This window comes from Ursus arctos, unplaced genomic scaffold (genome assembly GCF_023065955.2).
Source record: "Ursus arctos isolate Adak ecotype North America unplaced genomic scaffold, UrsArc2.0 scaffold_14, whole genome shotgun sequence".
NCBI classification, from domain to species: Eukaryota; Metazoa; Chordata; class Mammalia; order Carnivora; family Ursidae; genus Ursus; species Ursus arctos.
Window position 1 is genome coordinate 13,712,161 of NW_026622808.1, and position 17,669 is coordinate 13,729,829.

The 17,669-nt window shown below is 57.5% G+C and overlaps 1 protein-coding gene across 1 annotated transcript; it reads right to left on the minus strand.

Moving 5' to 3' along the window:
• Positions 1–691: 691 nt before the first annotated feature.
• On the minus strand, positions 692–9,759 carry SLC39A3 (solute carrier family 39 member 3). The gene is made up of 3 exons (XM_026481024.4): positions 9,663–9,759; positions 7,888–8,219; positions 692–4,644 (listed from the first exon to the last, which is right to left on the minus strand). The coding sequence occupies exons 2-3, from the start codon at positions 8,095–8,097 to the stop codon at positions 3,910–3,912; spliced, it is 945 nt and encodes a 314-aa protein (XP_026336809.1). The 5' UTR covers positions 8,098–8,219; positions 9,663–9,759; the 3' UTR covers positions 692–3,909.
• Positions 9,760–17,669: the final 7,910 nt, after the last annotated feature.

A 17,669-nucleotide genomic window follows, 5' to 3' on the forward strand; every position in this document is an offset into this window, starting at 1 on the left:
GGACATGCTCAGAGGGAGGCCCAGCTGGTCCCTGGAGGGAAAGGCCTGCCATCGCAGTGGCTGTTTACTTTGGTCTAAATGTAGTACCCCGGCCATGCCTCCCCTGCACCGAGGGAGCGGGGGCTCTGAACCGCTCACCCATCCAGCCGGTTCTCCCCAGCCAGGCTGGGCACACACCAATCGTTTCAGCCCTCTGCTGGAGTACCGCAGCCAGCCAGGCCGGCTGTTCCTGCCCTAGGAGCCACAGAGACCTTCAGGGTGGCAGGGGCACGGAGGGGGTTCTCCCTGCTTCAGCCCAATCTGGCTTTAGCACCGCGACAGCCCAGAGAAGAGTTCTAGCCTCTTCAGGGAACAATGCCCATAGCCCTGCAGCGGCCCCCTCCGCACCTGCAGGAGGCTGTGGGAAGGTCAGATGCGCCGACCACTGGCTTTGCCCCGAAGCAGGCAGGCAGTCAGGGTGGGCACAGCCTGGGACAGGTGGGATACGTGCCTCTCTTCCTGGCAGGGCCAGAGCCGGTGGCCAGAGCAGGTCTGATGCACCGTGGGCTGGGAGATACCAGCCCATCCACTGCCTGCTTCTGGGGGCTGGAAAGATGCAGACAGGCGGGGAACGGGTGCACCGCCTCCCCGCCCCACGCTAATAACTTCTGCACCGGAGACGCAAACAGCCTACAACAGAAGCCCCGACACACTGTTATTAAGGTTGATTCAATCCACGAGGCCGGGGTGCCGCCTTGTAATTTCCCCCTCTTTGTCTCCAAATCAAGGAGGGGAATGTAGTTGACTCCATGAAGCCATCGCCTGTGCCCTGAGCCCCCACACGGAGCAGACCTCGGAGGGCTGAGGCCTGGCCCAGGGACCTCCTGATGGAGGAAAACGCTCCGGTGGCCTTGGCTGACGACTGGAGACCAGTCCCAGGGTAACTCTCCTCCTGGCAGAGCTCTCGATGGTGCCCCCAGCCCAGGGCACCGCCCTCATCCTGCCCGCCCAGACCCCTCCTGCTCGGGGCCGAGAGAAGCCTAGGCCGAGCAGGTTGCCGGAGGTGGCCTTGACCCAGCCACGTCCATACAGACAGAGTTGGTGCTCGGTGTTCTGTGTGGAGGGTTTGGTTTGATCAAACAGACAGCAGTGTGTGCTCTTCGGACACACTCACATCCCAGCTAAGGCCCTTGCCGTGTGCCGGACTGTCTGTCAGCAGGCGTCCACCCCCCTCTCCTCTCTTTCCAACAGGCACACGGGATCTCAGAGTGAACTGGCCTCCGCATGGAACCCACTGTCACTTCCTGTGAATTAGAGCAGTGACTCCCTCGCTGCGCCGAGGACAGTCGGCCCGCCGGGTCGTTCTCTGCGGGCTGTCCCAGGTACCGTGGGGGCTGAGCCGCATCCCTGGCCCCACCCACCCGATGCCAGAACCCCCCAGGTGTGACCGCCACAGACGTCCTCAGATACCGCCTGGTCCGCCCTGGGGGATCCCCCCACTGAGAACCACGGAGTGAGCAGAAGACCCCCCAAAGGCAGGGATCTCCACTGCTGCCGGCCACACGACATTTCGTCGATATCACAAAGTTGCACACAGATGGCCTTTCGTGGCTGATGTCCAGTTTCATGCAGGGGCTGGTCCAGGGCCAGCTGGTGATCCATCCACAGCCGTATCCACAGAAAGGCTGCTGTCACCACGTGGCAGTGCTCCTGGGTCCAAGCTGGTGGGGGATGGAGCCACTGGGCAGGCCTCAGAAGACCCTGGTCTAGGCCGGCCTTGGCCCCGAGAGCCCAGGAAACCTCGAGTGAGTGCTGCTGCTCCAGACTTCTGTTGGAGGGCAAAACAGCCACTCCTTACCTCAGTGCGGAGATGGTCTGATCGTCACCTGACATGGGGAAAGCTGACCAAAACCAAGACATTGGAACCCCCACAGCTGGCCAACCATGGCAGCTTCTGGAAGCAGGTCCCAGGGCTGACACTTGCTCCACTGACCAAAGACAGGAGGGGTGGCCAGAAGTGGCCTTGGGGGGCTGCTCTGGCAGCCTGTGTCTTCTAGAATACAGCCCCCTCAAACCTCTCGGGGCCTGGAAGCAGCTTGCCGGGGCTGGTGGGATCCTAGGGAGAGCAGATCAGCTGGCAGTGGCCATGGCCCAGCAGATGGAGCGAATCTGAGGACGCTGGGGCCTCAGGTGGTGATGTCTGACTGAGGGGGATCTTTCCATGGCCCAAGGCTCCTTGCTGGTGTGGTGGTGCCCTTCCTGAGCCCACTGGTTGGGAGGTGGGCTCAGAGCGAGGGCGACATGGCCTTGGAGACATCAGTGGGGGTAGGGAGGGGTCGTCAGGCTGTGGTGTCCCCAGGGCCACCCCAGGGAGCTGATGGTTGGTAGGAGGGTAGGGACCCTGCAGTGTGCGTGCTTTTGGCAGCTACAGGGAGTATGGAGCTGGGGTCCCAGAGCAGACGACCCCAGCCCAGATGAAGGGAGGCTGCAGAATCTGGTGGCTCCACAGTGACCCGCCCACTCAGGGAAAAGGCCAAGTGGGTGGAGACTTCCAGCTCCTGGGTGAAGTGGGAGCAGACCAAGGCTAACAACATTGGCTTTAGGACACAATGGAAAGGATGATGTCCCCACACCCATGGGGGTCACTTTCCTAGCCCGGGACAGGGTCAGGCCATGTGGGGTTTGGAGATGGGTCCCCAGGAAAAGTCAGACAGAAGTTTCTCGCAGCAGTCGTGACTGTTCTGCAGTGACAGGGTAGGGGCAGGCAGAGCAGAAGTTGGGGCTCTTGGGGTGGTGGCAAACGTTGTCGCCTTGTGCTGGGAGCTGAGCGGCGACAGCAGGCCAGCCCCCAGCGTGCCCATGTGGCTGGAGTCGGGGACCAGAGCCCCACCAAGCCCAGGGCCCCGGGGCAGAAGGGGCTTGTGTTCAGGAGGCCCTGCAGGCCAGGAGTGAGGCAGAGGAAGGGAATCAGGTGCTGGGAAGGCGCACACCTGGCCCCGTGCCTGCCGCCGTGTGGCCGAGGGAGCTGGAGAGTGTCTGCGACAGAGCTCAAGCGGCTGAGACTGCGAGCCCAGTCCAGGCCACCCGCCCGCACTCCCTCCGCAGCACCTGTGACAGCGAAACCCCCAGGAAAGGCTTCGGGCCTGGGCTCCCATCCCCGGAGACCCACACCGGGGTTGCTGAGACAACAGACGAGTTGAACAGAAGGTTGCCAGGGAGCCGGTGCCCAGGGCTTTGGCAGCCCCGCACATGCCCTGCGCTCCCGCACCCCTGAGGCAGCGTCCGGCTTCATCTGTGTGTCTGTGCGGGCGGGGGGGGGATCATGGCGCCCCTGCCCCACTGCCCGGGGCGGTGGGCTGAGAACCAGTGGCCAGGCTGGCCCCCACCCTGCCTGTGCACTCTTGGGTCCACCGAGTGTGTGTGGGGCACACCAGAAGGCAGGGAAGAAGAGGGAGGTCCTGAGGTGCCTGGGACCCTGCCCGTCCCCCTGGAGGCACAGCTGCAGTGGCAGGAGTTAGAGCTTCCCCGTGTCACCGCAGCATGGACGTGCCAGACAACAGCTGGGAGCAGAGGACAGACGTCTCAAGCCTCCGGATGGGCCCAGTGGCTCGGAGAAGCCACGTTCCTGTCCTGCCCACAGGTGGGAGCTTGTGGTGGAGGGGAGGGTCCCAGCCCAAGCCCATCAGGCTTCGTGGCCCCGCCTCCTGAGTCATCAGATCCCAACGCCCGAGGATGACATGGCCACACAGCTTTGGTAAAGAATTTTAAGAGAAGTATTTTTAAAAGTGGTCGCTGTGCCCCAGGCTCAGGGTGTCGGATCTGGGGCGCGGCCCCTCTGTGCACAGGTGGCAGCCCGGGGCCTGAGCTTCCCCGCTTGCGGGGAGGGGGAGTGGGGGACCGACAGTGTCCGGTGGGCGGGGGATGGGCAGTTCACCACTTGAGGAAGACCATGCCGGCCAGGACGGCATAACCCAGCACCAGAAAGAGGACTTTGAGCAGACGGTCGCTCTTCTCCTCCAGTTCCTTCGCTAGGATCTCGAAGAAGGTGACAAAGAGGAACGTGCCGCCTGCCAGGCCCTGCAACAGCACCGAGGCCACGCTGCTGGGCACACCCTGGGCACTCTCGATGCCCAGGCCGATGCCGATGCCCAGGGGGATCATGGCGCTGACAGTGACGGCCAGCTTGGCCGCGTCCCTCAGGGCCATGGCGCTCCTGGCCATGCTGATGCCCAGGGCCACGGCCACCAGCGTCTCGTGGATGGCTACCCCCACGAACAGGCTCACCACCTTCTCTCCGTCCTCCTGCAGGCCCAGGGCCAGGCCCTCGAAGACGGAGTGCGCCGACAGGGCGAACACCAGGCCGACGAGCCGCAGCGGGCGGGAGTGCGACAGCTCCTGGACGCTCAGCCCGTGTGCGTGGGGGTGGGGCTCCGCATAGAGCGTGTGGCCCCGCGCCCCCCCCATGAAGGGGCTCTCATACTCCGAGTCACTGCCGGCGTCCGAGCCAGCGTTGAAGGTCTCCAGGTCGATGAATGATGGCTTCTCCTTGCGGAAGGTCAGGATGAGCTGCTCCAGGAAGACGGTCATGAAAAAGCCCAGCATCACGATGGTCTCGGCCAGTGGGTAGTCGGTGCTGATGTGCCCGAGACTCAGAACTTTCTGGAGCTGGAGCAGAAGATGCGCAAGAGAGGAGGGGGAGGGAGAGAGGGGTTCAGGGCGGGTGGCCTGGACTCCCACCACCAGCGCGGCAGGGTTCGGGAGATTTCACTGTTCAATTAGCAAAGCAGAGAAATACCCACTTCACACAAAAAGCTAAAAAAGGGGGAAGGTGGGCTCACCCTTGCTGGATTTTGGGGGGAAAAAAGCAAAAACCCTATTACAAAGGGTACTGTGAGGGTTTACGTTAATTCCACTAAATCAGCCAAATAATACTAATTATGCTGTCGCGGGCAGAACTGTGGTCCCTAAAGAGATGTCCACTTGGAACCTCAGAACGTGACCTTATTTGGAAGAAGGGTCTTTGCAGATATAATTAAGGTGCGATGGGCTGAATTGTGTCCCCCACCAAAAATTCATATATTCAAGTCTCTGAAATTCTGAAATTTCAAAACTAACCCTCCTTAGAAAAAGGGTCTTTAAAGAGGTGATTTGGTTAAAATGAGGCTGTTAGGGTGGGCCCTGCCCCACCAGGACCGGAGTCATCACAGGAACCACCGCGTGAAGAGGCAGCAAGGAGAGAGGCCTCAGAGGGACCCAGGCCTGCCAGCACCTTCCTCCTGGACCTCTGGCCTCCACAGGGACAGACGACAAGCGTCTGAGGTATTTTGCTATGGCAGCCCCGGGAAGATCCTGCATGAGGTAAGGATGTGGACACAGGCAGACCATCCTGAGGGTGGGATCTTCATCCAGTAACGGGCTCCTTATGAGACACAAAAGGAGGGGACACAGAGAGACACACAGGGAGATGGGCAGGTGACCACGGAGGCAGGGACCGGGGTGACGCACCTACAAGTCAAGGAACACCAAGGACTGCCGAGAACCCTCCAGAAGCAGGGAAACGGCAAGGGGCAGACTCTCCACCACTGAGCCGCCGACCAGCCTCTGCAGCCCTGAGGCCTGTGCGGGGCCTGCGTCCAGAGGTCTCCCCAGGTGAATATGCTAGAAACGCGTGAGACTCACACATCTCCCCCAACCCGAGCGGATCCTGCGAGCCAGCGCCGTCCAGGAGCGCTTTCCGATGACGGAAACGCTTTCTATCTGTGCTGTCTGATACGGAAGCCACCAGCCACACGTGGCCCATGAGGACCTTAAACACGGCGGGTGTGGCCAAGGACTGGCATGTACACTCGCGTTTCAGTTATTCCACTGCAACTTGACTAGACAGGAAGGTGAGGGGCTGCCGCTCGGTACAGAGCTGCACGCTGTCCGGCAAGGTGGGGGGTGGGCTCCCCAGAATGTGTGCACACACCAAGCTCGTCCAGCGCAGGGGCTGTCTGCGCCTCTCCTCCTCCAGCTTTCCTCATGGCTGCTCGATGCTCATGCTTTGGGTCCCGGTGTACCTGTAATTCCCCAGTGCTCCACCTAAGCCGGGGGCCCCAATACTGTGCTCACAGCACCCCGTCACGAGAGCCTGGAAACAAACACACACGCACACACACACCCCGGGGCTAGCCCGCCCCTCCAGGGCACACTGGCAACGTCTGAAGACATGGTTGGCGTGACTTGGGGGGGGGTGGTGCCAACGTTGGGGCCGGGTCATTCTCAGTGGGGGGCCGTCCTAGGCACCAGAGAGAGGTGGGGGGAGGGGTTCAACAGCATCCCCGGCCCCACCCACCCAATGCCAGGAGCATTCCCAGTCCTGACGACCACAGATGTTCCCAGACATCGTCCGGTGTCCCTGGGGGCAGGACTGGCCCAGGTGAGACCCCCTGACCCAGTGACCTGCCCTCATTCAGTGTCCCCAAGGCGCAGAGTCGCCCGGCATGGGAACCCGTTGCAGAAGGCTGTGTTTTGCAGATAGGCCATTTCATTCATTCACTAAGCATCCAGGAGGCCTGCATGTGCTCCGCCCGGAGAAACACTAACTCCCCCAGAGGAACAAACTCAGATCAGGTCATCAGATCAGGAGAGACAAGGCAGACACTCAAAGGCCACAGCTTTTGGTGCTGCTGTCTGCGGGGTGAGCAAGCCAGCGGCTGCCGGCTGAGCCTGGCCGGGGGCCGGGGAAGGGACGACCTGCCGAGGCTCGGGGGTGGGCAGGGGGCGCAGCACGGGGTGGTCTGGGGAGGACCATCAGAGGGCCACAGGCGCCGAAGGCGGACGGAGCAAGGCCTTCACAGCCGCCCCGGCCTGAGGCAGGAGCGTGATGAGGGGTGACAGCGTGAGAACGTGTAAAATGGGGGGTGGGGGCAGGGCTGGAAGCGCCCTGGGGGTGCAGACGGCCTGAGAGGACACTGAGATTTTACCCCCAAGGATGCCCAGCTTCCACGCCGTGTAATGAAGGAACACAAGGTGGGCAGCGGGAAACAACAGAAACGTGTCAGAAATCCAGGCACTGGCTGTGACTTGCTGATGAAGCAAGTGCCTGTGTTGGGGGGGCCCACGTTGAAGGGACAGAGGGCAGCCCTCAGCCAGGGAGAAACAAGGCCCTGCGTCTGACAGCCGGGAAGGAACTGAACTTGCTCACCACCACATGAGCTTAGAAAGCGAGCCGTCCCGTCAAACCCTGAGATGAGACCACAGCCCATGGAGACCTGGAATGCTGCCTGTCGAGCGCCTGGAGCAGAGGACTCAGCCAAGCGGTGTCCAGCCTCCTGGCCCACGGAAGCCGTGACAATAAACACGCGCTGTGTTAAGACGCTAAGTGTCGGGGCGCCTGGGTAGCGCAGTCGTTAAAAGCGTCTGCCTTCGGCTCAGGGCGTGATCCCGGCGTACCGGGATCGAGTCCCACATCGGGCTCCTCCGCTGGGAGCCTGCTTCTTCCTCTCCCACTCCCCCTGCTGTGTTCCCTCTCTCGCTGGCTGTCTCTCTGTCACATAAATAAATAAAAAATCTTAAAAAAAAAAAAAAAAAAAAAAAAAAGACGCTAAGTGTCAGCATCTGTTAAGTGGCAGCAGCTCCCCGAGACAGGTGCTGAGGAGAGGCCCAAACCGCCGGCTGTAGGACACCGTGTATGCGACCCAGCTGGGCAGTCTGCTCGGGGAACAACGGACCAGCTCACCAGCTGGGAACCCCAGGTCTAGTCAAGCCCTTGTCTACCAGGTAAGGCCCAGAGAAGAGAAGCAACCAAGTCATGGTCACACAGCAAATTCATTTCCTGTCACTCCTATAGGGTCATGGCTACCACCAAGCTCGGTGGCATTGGCCATAAGGTGCCACGGGCTGTGGCGAGCACCAGGGAGCCCTTACCTTCTCCCTCACGGCCGGCAGGAGAGCGTTGAAGCATGTGGCCAGAAAGACCCCACCTCCAAAGGCGTTGCACAGTGAGAGGATCTTTTTGGAGCGATGGGCCTTCTCAAAATCTGTCTCGATGATCTTCACGGGAAGCAGGGAGCCAAGCAGCATGAAGAAGAACACGCCCACCATACAGAGGATTTTGGCCACCAACAGCTTCATCATGGTGGCGGCCCGGGCTGTTCTGGTCACTGCGGGGCCAAACCATGTGCGGGCGCACACTCCCGTCCCACGGCGTGCTACCGGGCCCAATCACGTAGCCGGGGGCTCATGCCTCCGTCCAGCCACTGTGAACGCCAGGGGCAACCACGTCAGCTGCTGGGATGATCTGAGCGGCTCTAGTGACCAAGCCCATCACCCCCCGTACCTCACTCTATTCCGGGCCTGGCTCATATCACTGCCTCCTGCAGAAAATTCGCCACAGCTGTGCTATCCGATGCGGCAGTCACGAGCCATGTGTGTCTGTTTATATTAATTATAATTACATAAAATGCCAGATTCAGCTCCTCGGTCACACTGACCATATTTCAAGTGCTCAGCAGCCATACAGGCATAGTAGTGGCTGTACTGGACGGCATGGACAAAGACTCTTTCCAGTGTTGCAGAATGTTCTACTGGGTGGTGCTGCTCCACTAGTTTCCCACTGCCCTTCCATAAAACCAAGCACCACACCCCGTGTAGAAGGCTCTGCACCATCAGCCTCTACCTCGCCTCACCCCACACAGGCCTTTGTGGTCCTTGAGTATGCCCAGCCCGTTCCTGCCCCCAGGGCCTTTGCACCAGTTGTTCTTGGCCTGGAATACATCTTTCCCCCAACATCCTCATGAGGTCTTGTCTTTTAGGGTCACTGCCTCCAAGATCCCTTGGAAGGGCCTCCCCCCGCTGACCTCTGCCCTAAACTGTATGCCTTGTACCCACCATGCAGAACAGAGGCTCAGTAACCACTGCAAACCAACGGTGAGCTGAAGCATGCAGACCTCAATGAGCCCAAGCAGAGCAGATTTCACCCTGGAAACCCCACCGTTAGTAGGAGGGCCCTTGACTGCTCCTCCGTCCTGTGCTTCCCCCCTACCCTCCCAGTTCTCACTGCCCACGCCCCACTTCAGTGAGGCCTTCAGGTTTCCCGCAGATGCCACCAGCTGGAGAGGCCCCTCCCGCCCCCGTCCCTGGCATTAAGTTCTGGCATCACTTGTGCTACGGGAAACCACATAACTTCGAGTCCCTGAATGCGCTCACTTGCCGGGGGCTGCGAGCTCCGCGGGGGCTGGGAAGTCTGTCTTGCTCAAGCCGGATCCCCCCCGCACCAGCCGGTGCACGGCCAGGTACACAGCAGGCACCCGGTAAACACCTGCCGGGTGTCCCGGTGCCCGGTCTGTGCAGTGGGGGCAGAGGGTGGCCTGTACGCTCTCAACATGGGAGCCGATGCGCTCTTTCATTCATTCCTCCACCAGACACTTATTGTGTGCACACTCTTGTGTGCACCGCGCTGCACCGGGCGCCCCGAGGACGGCGAGGCCGAGCGGGCCCCAGCCGAGAGGGAGCACTCGCGCTCTGCTTGAGTCGGCAGCAAATCAGCACAGATCTCGCCGCTACGGGAGAACCAGCGGCGGCCGCCGCCGCCGCCGGGCCTCAGCTAACGGGCGGCCGAGCCGGCCAGGCCCCGAACCGTCCCGCCCCGGCGCCCAGCCCCGAGCCCCGACACCCAGCCCCCGGCCCCGGCCCGCACGCACCTCCGCCGGGCCCTCGCCCGCCCGCCGGCGCCGCCCGCCGCTCAACCGCCGCGCGGTCTCGACCCCACAGCCGCGGTCCTGTCCAGCCCCGGCTCCGCGCGCGGCTGCCCACGCCCCGCCCACGCCCCTGACCATTGGCTACCCTGAACGCCTCGGACCGAGCGCGCCGTGCCATTGGCTGCGAAGACTGCCACTCATCCTGCGACCCCACCTCTCCCACCGGCACGGGAAAATAGTTTCCTCTTGCTGAGCGGTATGTACATCCAGCAGGTGGCTCCGGCAGGAAACTCCGACCTTAGAGGAATGGTTCCGGTAGGACTTGGCTTCCAGAGCTGTCCAGGGGCGCCTGGTGCTGAATGCCACTCGTATGGAGGCTTGGCCAGCGACGGGAAACCATTTCCTGCGAGAGACTGTCCCTCCCCGAGAGTCCACGACGCCGATGCCCTTCCCGTCAGCTTAAAACGCAGATTCATCAGCTCAACATCTCTGAATACTATGTGTCAGGGTCTTTTCTAGAAGAACATCTGTGAGCAAAACAAAGATCAGCCTTCCCGCCCTCTTGCAGCCTACATTCTAGGACAAGATACAATTAATCGCTATACATAATAAGTGATGGAATTATGTCAGAAGTGCTCTGGGATAACAGAACCCACAAGGGGCTATCAAAAGTGCTGGGTATGGGTTGCTATTTTAAGTAAGATGCTCAGATAGGCCTCCTAGAGAAAGAGATGTTTGAGCAAAGATGAACGTGGAGAAGTCGGTCCAGTGGATGCATAGAGGCAAACCATTTCACACGTAAGGGACTGAGAGTATGGAGGCCCCGAGGCAGGCGTGTACAAGAACGTCCATGTGGCCAAAGCACAGTGACCTGGGGAAGTGTATTTGGAGATAAGAGGAGGTAGGTCACAAAAGGCTTTGGAGGGAAATAGGGAGAAATTGCAGAGTTTAGATCAGAGATATGACCGATCCAATGTATTTTAACACAATCATTGGGTTATTGTATCAAAGCTGCCAATCGGTCAAGTAAGATGAAGAATGAAAATTGTTGATTTTATTTTTTTGACAGAGAGAAGGTAACATAAAAAAAAAAATCTTGTTCCATGCCCTGTAAAAGCAACCAGAGTTATGAAGAAGACTGTATTCATTTGTTAACTAAAACCTTACTGTCAGCCTACAACGGGCCAGGCATGGAGAGAGCTGCTAAGAATAAAGTAGGGATGATACAGTGTGGATGGACTGAGGACACTGGGCTCAGCGAAAGCAGCCAGACCCAGAAGGACACATCCCGCAGGACCCCACTTCCAGGAGGTCCCCAGAGGAGTCCCGTCCACACGGACAGAGAGGAGCTGGTGGGAGCCAGGCCTGGGGCAGGGGGTGGGGTGTCTGTGCTTCCTGGGGACAGAGTCTCCGTGTGGGGAGACAGAACGTTCTGGAGACGGGGGTTGGGGGTGTTTGCACAAGAGTGTGAGTGTGCTTCATGCCGCTGAGCTGTGCACTTAAAGTTGTTAAAATGGGGGGTGCCTGGGTGGCACAGCAGTTAAGCATCTGCCTTCAGCTCAGGGCGTGATCCCGGAGTTATGGGATCGAGCCCCACATCAGGCTCCTCCGCTATGAGCCTGCTTCTTCCTCTCCCACTCCCCCTGCTTGTGTTCCCTCGCTCACTAGCTGTCTCTGTCTCTGTCAAATAAATAAATAAAATCTTTTAAAAAAGTTGTTAAAATGGTAAATTTAAATTTGTGTATATCTCACCACAATTTGAACATTCTTTAAATTAATGGAGTAAAAAACAAACTCCATGTCCTCACAGTTCTTCTAGTATGAGAGACAAGTATTAATGAAATAATAGCATACTGCAGTAGGTAGAGTTCTAAGATGGTCCCACATGGTCCCCATATCCTAGTAGTCATGCCTTTGTGTGATTCCCTCTCCTTGAGGGTGGGCTGCCCCTGATGACTCGATTCTAACAAATAGAATACGGCAAAGTATTGGGATGTCATTTCCCGGATTAGGTTACACAATACTGACTTCTGTCTTCCTAGTACAACTTCTGCCTGCCTTGAGGAAGGAAGCTGAGATGTTGGAGAGGCCCATACTGCAAGGAACTGAGGTTGACCTCCAGCCAATAGTCAGCAAGAGACTAAGGCCTTAGGTGCAAGAGCCTACGAGGAGCTGAATCCTGCCAACGACAACATGAGTGGTCTTGGAAGGGGGTCCTGTCCCAGGCCTGCCTTCAGATGACTGCTGCCCAGTGGGCACCTTGATTGTACACTTTGAGAGACCCTGAGCCGAGGACCCAGACTGTGTGAAACTCTATGAAGACAAGAGAGTTTTGTGTGCAAATTAACCAAGGAAACTGGTGAGAAGTAGGGGCAGCAGAGTGTAGTTGATGTAACAGTAGAAAAGAGCCGCCATGTTGGAGGACCTGCAAGCCTGGGCTTGCTGAATGTTAGTGAGCAACAGGGAGGGGAGAGATTAGGGACAGTCCCACAGACCACGTTAAGGGCTTTGAGTTGTACCGTGAATGCGGCGCAATTCAGTGAAGGCTGTTAAGCACTTAGGTGAGGCTTGTGATCCAATTTATCTCTGAAGGTGACTCTAACGTCTGAGTTGAGACTGAATTGTGGGGAAGCAGGAGACTGGTTAAGAGTCATTTGGGCAAGGACTGGCACTAGTTTAGATAAGGGCGCTGGCAGGGGAGAGGGAGCAGCAAGGACGGAGGGTGAGTTGACAGGACGTGGGACTGGTTTGTCTGGGTGGGTTGCAGGAGTAGGAGGTCTCTGGGTGACTTCTAGTTCTCTGGTTTGAGCAGTTAGATGGATGCTGGCGTTGTTCACTCAAATAGGAAAGATTGGAGGAGGTGCAGATGTGGGAGGGGCGGGAAGACTGAGCTGGGCTTTGCAGAGGCGAAGTACCAGATGTCTATGAGGTCTTCGCACTTCCTGCCGATTTCTGCTCTTCCTCATTGCAGGCAGACAATATGGGGTGGCTGTTCATTACTATTACACAATTTATTATCGTATCGTCTCTCCCTGGTTTCCATAATTCACAACGACAACAAAAGATTGCTTATAATCAGTGTACACCAGGTGAATGCCCGCAGGGTGACACCTTCCTATACAAGGATTCATGATGCGCAGTATTTGTTCATAGTTACTTAGAGGATGAGGCTGGCCGGAGAAGGACATATTTTTGAAAGTTTCCTAGGCCCCAGGACCTAGGTATGAGCAAATATCTTCAGGGTACTCTAGGGAAAAACTGATGCATCTGACTGCATTGTCTACTTCAAAAATCTCTTCTCGTGGAAGACACTATGAATGGGCTTAAGAAACGAGAAGACAGAGCGCTTGATGGAGAACAAAATCCTAGAATAAAAACGGGAAGGGAGACGAGCAGGCGATTCGCAGGAGGACAAATACAAGAGGGGAACAAACATTACGGAAATAGGAAGTAAAGCCATTTTAACAGCTTTATTGAAGGATAATTGACATACAAGGAATGGCACACATTTAAAGTATGCAACTTGGTGAGTTTTGATGTATGTGTAATATACCTGTGAAACCACCCTCACAGTCCACAGCGACCACGACCCGCACCCCTGCGTTCCCTCCTGCCCCTTCCCGCCTCACTCCCCAGCATCTAGCATTCTGCACGGTGGCTCATGTGGGTAGTTTCTGGTGTTGGTCTTCCTTAGGGCACTGCTCCGAACACGCCTCTACGTGCCTCTGGGTGGCCATTCACACGTGTTGCTGTTGGGCGTACGTCCACAGCTGGTAATCGTACATCGGGGGGGGGGGGGATGCAAACACTTGGTTTTAGGACTTAACACAGCCGACTTTTCCCCTTCGGTGCTTAAGAAGAGTTAACACAGCAGCTGGAGACTGCTGTCCTGGGAAAGGCTGGCTTGCAAGGCAGACCCTCAGTGGCATCTGGGAACCAGACTCCAGGGGCTTCTGCCCTCCTCACTACTAGGGGGCTTGGGTCCCTGAACCGTCTGTGCAGACATGGGGTTCGTGCTGAGCACTTGCTCCCCTCCAGGAGTTGGGGGTCCTGGCCCGAGCCAGACAGAGGAGCCCGTGAGACCGACCCCCGCAGAGAACCCGGTGCTGGGTCTCTGCCAGCCGCCTGGACACCACACCTCACACACGCAGTCCCGTCTCATTTGGGGAACTAAGTGAGTCCTGTGGGGCACCCCGGGAGAGGACTCTGGAAGCTCGTGCCTGGCATCCCCGCCCCCACCCCCACCCCTCTGCCCTGAGCTCATGTTGCTTCCTATCCTCTCTCTGTATAAACCACAGCCATGGGGACGACCGTCTGCTGAGCCCTGGGGTCATTCCGGCACATCCCACACCTGGGGTGCTCTTGGAGCCCCGGATGCATTCTGTAATGAACGGCACTTGCTCTGTCTGTTCCTCCTAACCACTCTGGGATATTTGCCTTACATCACGGTTTTAATAGTGTTCCTCAGATTTCTAATCTGTGTACAATTTCCTAAGGAAATTGAGCCTATTTGCATAGTGTTCCTCAGATTTCTAATCTGTGTACAATTTCCTAAGGAAATTGAGCCTCTTTGCATATACTTACTGGCTAACTGCATATCCTGGTTTTTTTTGCAAAGGCCTGAGTGTTTTGCCCATTTAAAAAATTGGGTTGGGGGGCGCCTGGGTGGTGCAGTCGTTAAGCATCTGCCTTTGGCTCAGGGCGTGATCCCGGTGTTCTGGGTTCGAGCCCCGCATCAGGCTCCTCGGCTAGTAGCCTGCTTCTTCCTCTCCCACTCCCTTTGCTTGTGTTCCCTCTCTCGCTGGCTGTCTCTCTGTCGAATAAATAAAATCTTTAAAATAAAATAAAATAATAAAAAATTGGGTTGGGGCACCTGGGGGTCTGTCGGTGAAGCGTCTGCTTCATGACTCAGGGCATGATCTCAAGGGTCCTGGGATCGAGTCCTGCCTCGGGCTCCCTGCTCATCGGGGAGCCTGCTTCCTCTTCTCCCTCTGCCTGCCACTACCTTGCTTGTGCTCTGTCAAATGAATAAATAAAATGTTTTTTTTTAAAAAACTCTTTAAAAACTTGGGTTCTGGGCACCTGGGTAGTGCAGTCGTTAAGCGTCTGCCTTCGGCTCAGGGCATGATCCAGGCGTTCTGGGATCAAGTCCCACATCGGGCTCCTCCGCTGGGAGCCTTCTTCTTCCCCTCCCACTCCCCTGCTATGTTCTCTCTCTCGCTGGCTGTCTGTCACATAAATAAATAAAATCTTAAAAAAAAATTGGGTTCTATTTTTCTCATGGATTTGTAGGAGTACTTTATATTTTTGTCAAATATATATTGCAAATGGCCTCATCCACTCAGGCAGGCTGGAGACCCAAGCAAGAGCTGACAATGTAGCTCAAGTCCCAAGGCCATCCAGGGGCTGACACCCTTGAGGAGCATTTCCTCGAGGGACCTGTCTTTTCTCTGAATGCCTTCAACTGTTTAGGCGAGGCCCACCTGCATTAAGGAGGGACAAACATTCCACTTGAAGCCGACTAATTTAAATGTTACTCTCATCTAGAAAAATACCTTCCCGGGCCGCCTGGGTGGCACAGCGGTTAAGCGCCTCCCTTCGGCTCAGGGCGTGATCCCGGCGTTCTGGGATCGAGTCCCACATCAGGCTCCTCCGTTATGAGCCTGCTTCTTCCTCTCCCACTCCCCCTGCTTGTGTTCCCTCTCTCGCTGGCTGTCTCTATCTCTGTCAAATAAATAAATAAAATCTTTAAAAAAAAAAAAACCTTCCCACACACATCTAGACTAGTGTTTGACCAAATATCTGGGTACCGTGCACACAGATACGTAAAATTAACTATCAGAGTGTTGTGTTCCCTTTAAGAAAATCTGTCTACTCCAAATCATATTCTAAATTTTCTTCTATGATTTTTATAATTTTACCTTTTTCCCCTTAGAGTCCATCTTATCCATATCAAAACCAGGCACAACTAAGCCATGGCACCAAGCATTGGGGCAGTGTTCCCTTTTAAGGTAGTAACGAGAGTGGGGGCATGATGAGGGTGCGGGGGGGGGGGGGGCTGTTCTTGGTCCGGTGCCAACGACAGGGGCCTGCTGCCCTTGCGGAAATCCATCCAGCCGTTTGCTCATAACCTGTGCCCGCACACGTATGTATCTAGGCTTTGATGAAGAGTCTAAGCAGCACAGCACAGTAACGAGGGAGGGACGCATGCAACCCCCTCCCCCAGTCTACATGCGCTTCCAACAGCCACACGCAGCGCAGAATCAGTGGCTCTCACCCCGGAGGGGATTCGCATTCTCTGGCCCCAGGATGGTGGCCCTCTGGCAGCGCAGCGCCGAGCCCAACGTCCCAGCTACGACTTACGATTCTGAAAGGAGGGCCAGCTCTAAAAGCAGCCTGACCCCTAGGACCATGGCCGTTTCTAGGCTCGAGCCCGGTGGCTTCAGGGTTAGATGGAGCCTTGTTCTCTCTGGTCCTGATGCCGCCGGACACGGGGTGTCCGGGAGGCCAGGGCGCCGCTGCGCCACCTGGCGGTCCCCGCGTCTCTCCTACGAGGGCCACTTCCAAATGGTCGTTTTCAAGATGGAGGGGTGGGGGTGGAGGGGGCGTGCTGGGAAGGCCAAGGCGGGGTGGGGTTTCAGGTTACCTGGCTTGGGGCAAAGTCTCTGCTGCAGAGACAGGAGCCCTCCGGAGCGGGTGCTCGAGCGGGTTAGGACATCTGTCGATCTGACATTTTTCTAGGGCCTACCGGGTGCTGGCAACACTGCTGGGTGGGCGTAGTGGGGGGCTCAGCAGCATCGCTGGCCCTCATGATGCCAGGAGCCCCTCTGGCTGTGACATCCCATGTCCCCTGACACAGCTCAGTCCCCTGGGGGCATAACTGACCATGGGCGAGAGCCCTTGCTTTGTTCCTTCCTCGGCATCCTGGGACTTAGTCCGGTGGTGGTGGGGGACGCTCGAGGTCCAGCGCCCGGCGACTGCACACGGAGGGCGTGGGGACAGAGCACAGACCCCTTGATTCCATCTATGGTGCCGGCAGCTGCCCTGCCTCTCAAGGCTCAACCTACTCGTGGAAGCTTTCTCCGAGTCACGACTTATGCTAACTCTGTGTAATTGCTGTTTTTCCTTCCCCTCCACGCACCTCTGACAGGAATATTCAGAAAGATCCTATTTCCACCTTGTGTGGGATCGCGGAGTAATTACCCATGACACACGTCTTGTCAAGTCACATGGAGAAGCCGCCAGCTTCTGGGATGAGACGTTGACAGCTACATCTTTTCTTCCCTTCTTCCCACTCTGCCAGTGGCTCCAAGGGAAAGTTCTGGCTCTTTCCTGAACACTTTGGTCGGGTGTGGGGCAGAAGCTCTGCAGGGCTGCTCAGCGATGGACACACAGGATGGAAGGAGTGAGAGGATCTGGGAGACCTAAACCGCCCAGGTAGTGGTTTCTGGAACACAGGGCTCATGCCCCCGTGCCCCCCAGTACCTCTGGGTGCGGCTCTCCAAACAGGTCCATCAGCATGACGCAGGCTCGTGCCAAGTGCAGAACCGACAGGGGGCTGACTGAGCGAACTCGCAAATTCAAGAGAAAGCAGAGACTGGGCCTGCAGGGGCTGAGCCACATCCCCGACCCCCACCCACTCGACGCCAGGAGCACCCGGTCATGACAGTCACAGATGCCCCCAGAATCAGGACTGCCAGTGAGCCTGCTAAGGAGCCCCACGTGCCTGAGAGACAAGGCCGGCCTGGCTCTCACCGTCCCTGGGACAGCCCCAACCCTGGGACTCGTTTCCCCACCAATGAAGGGAGCAGGCGGCCCTCACACGCAGGCCGCCTGGGGCCACCTCCCTCACCTGCAGCAGGTGCAAAGGGAGGCCCTGCGGGTTCCCCCAGGGAGAGTGGAGGTGCCCTCACAGCTCTGCCCAAAAGGCCTGGAGTGCAGCATGGCCCCTGGACTGAGTGTGATGGGAAACCAAGGTGTGGGAGAGGCAAAACACAGGAGCAGCCTGGA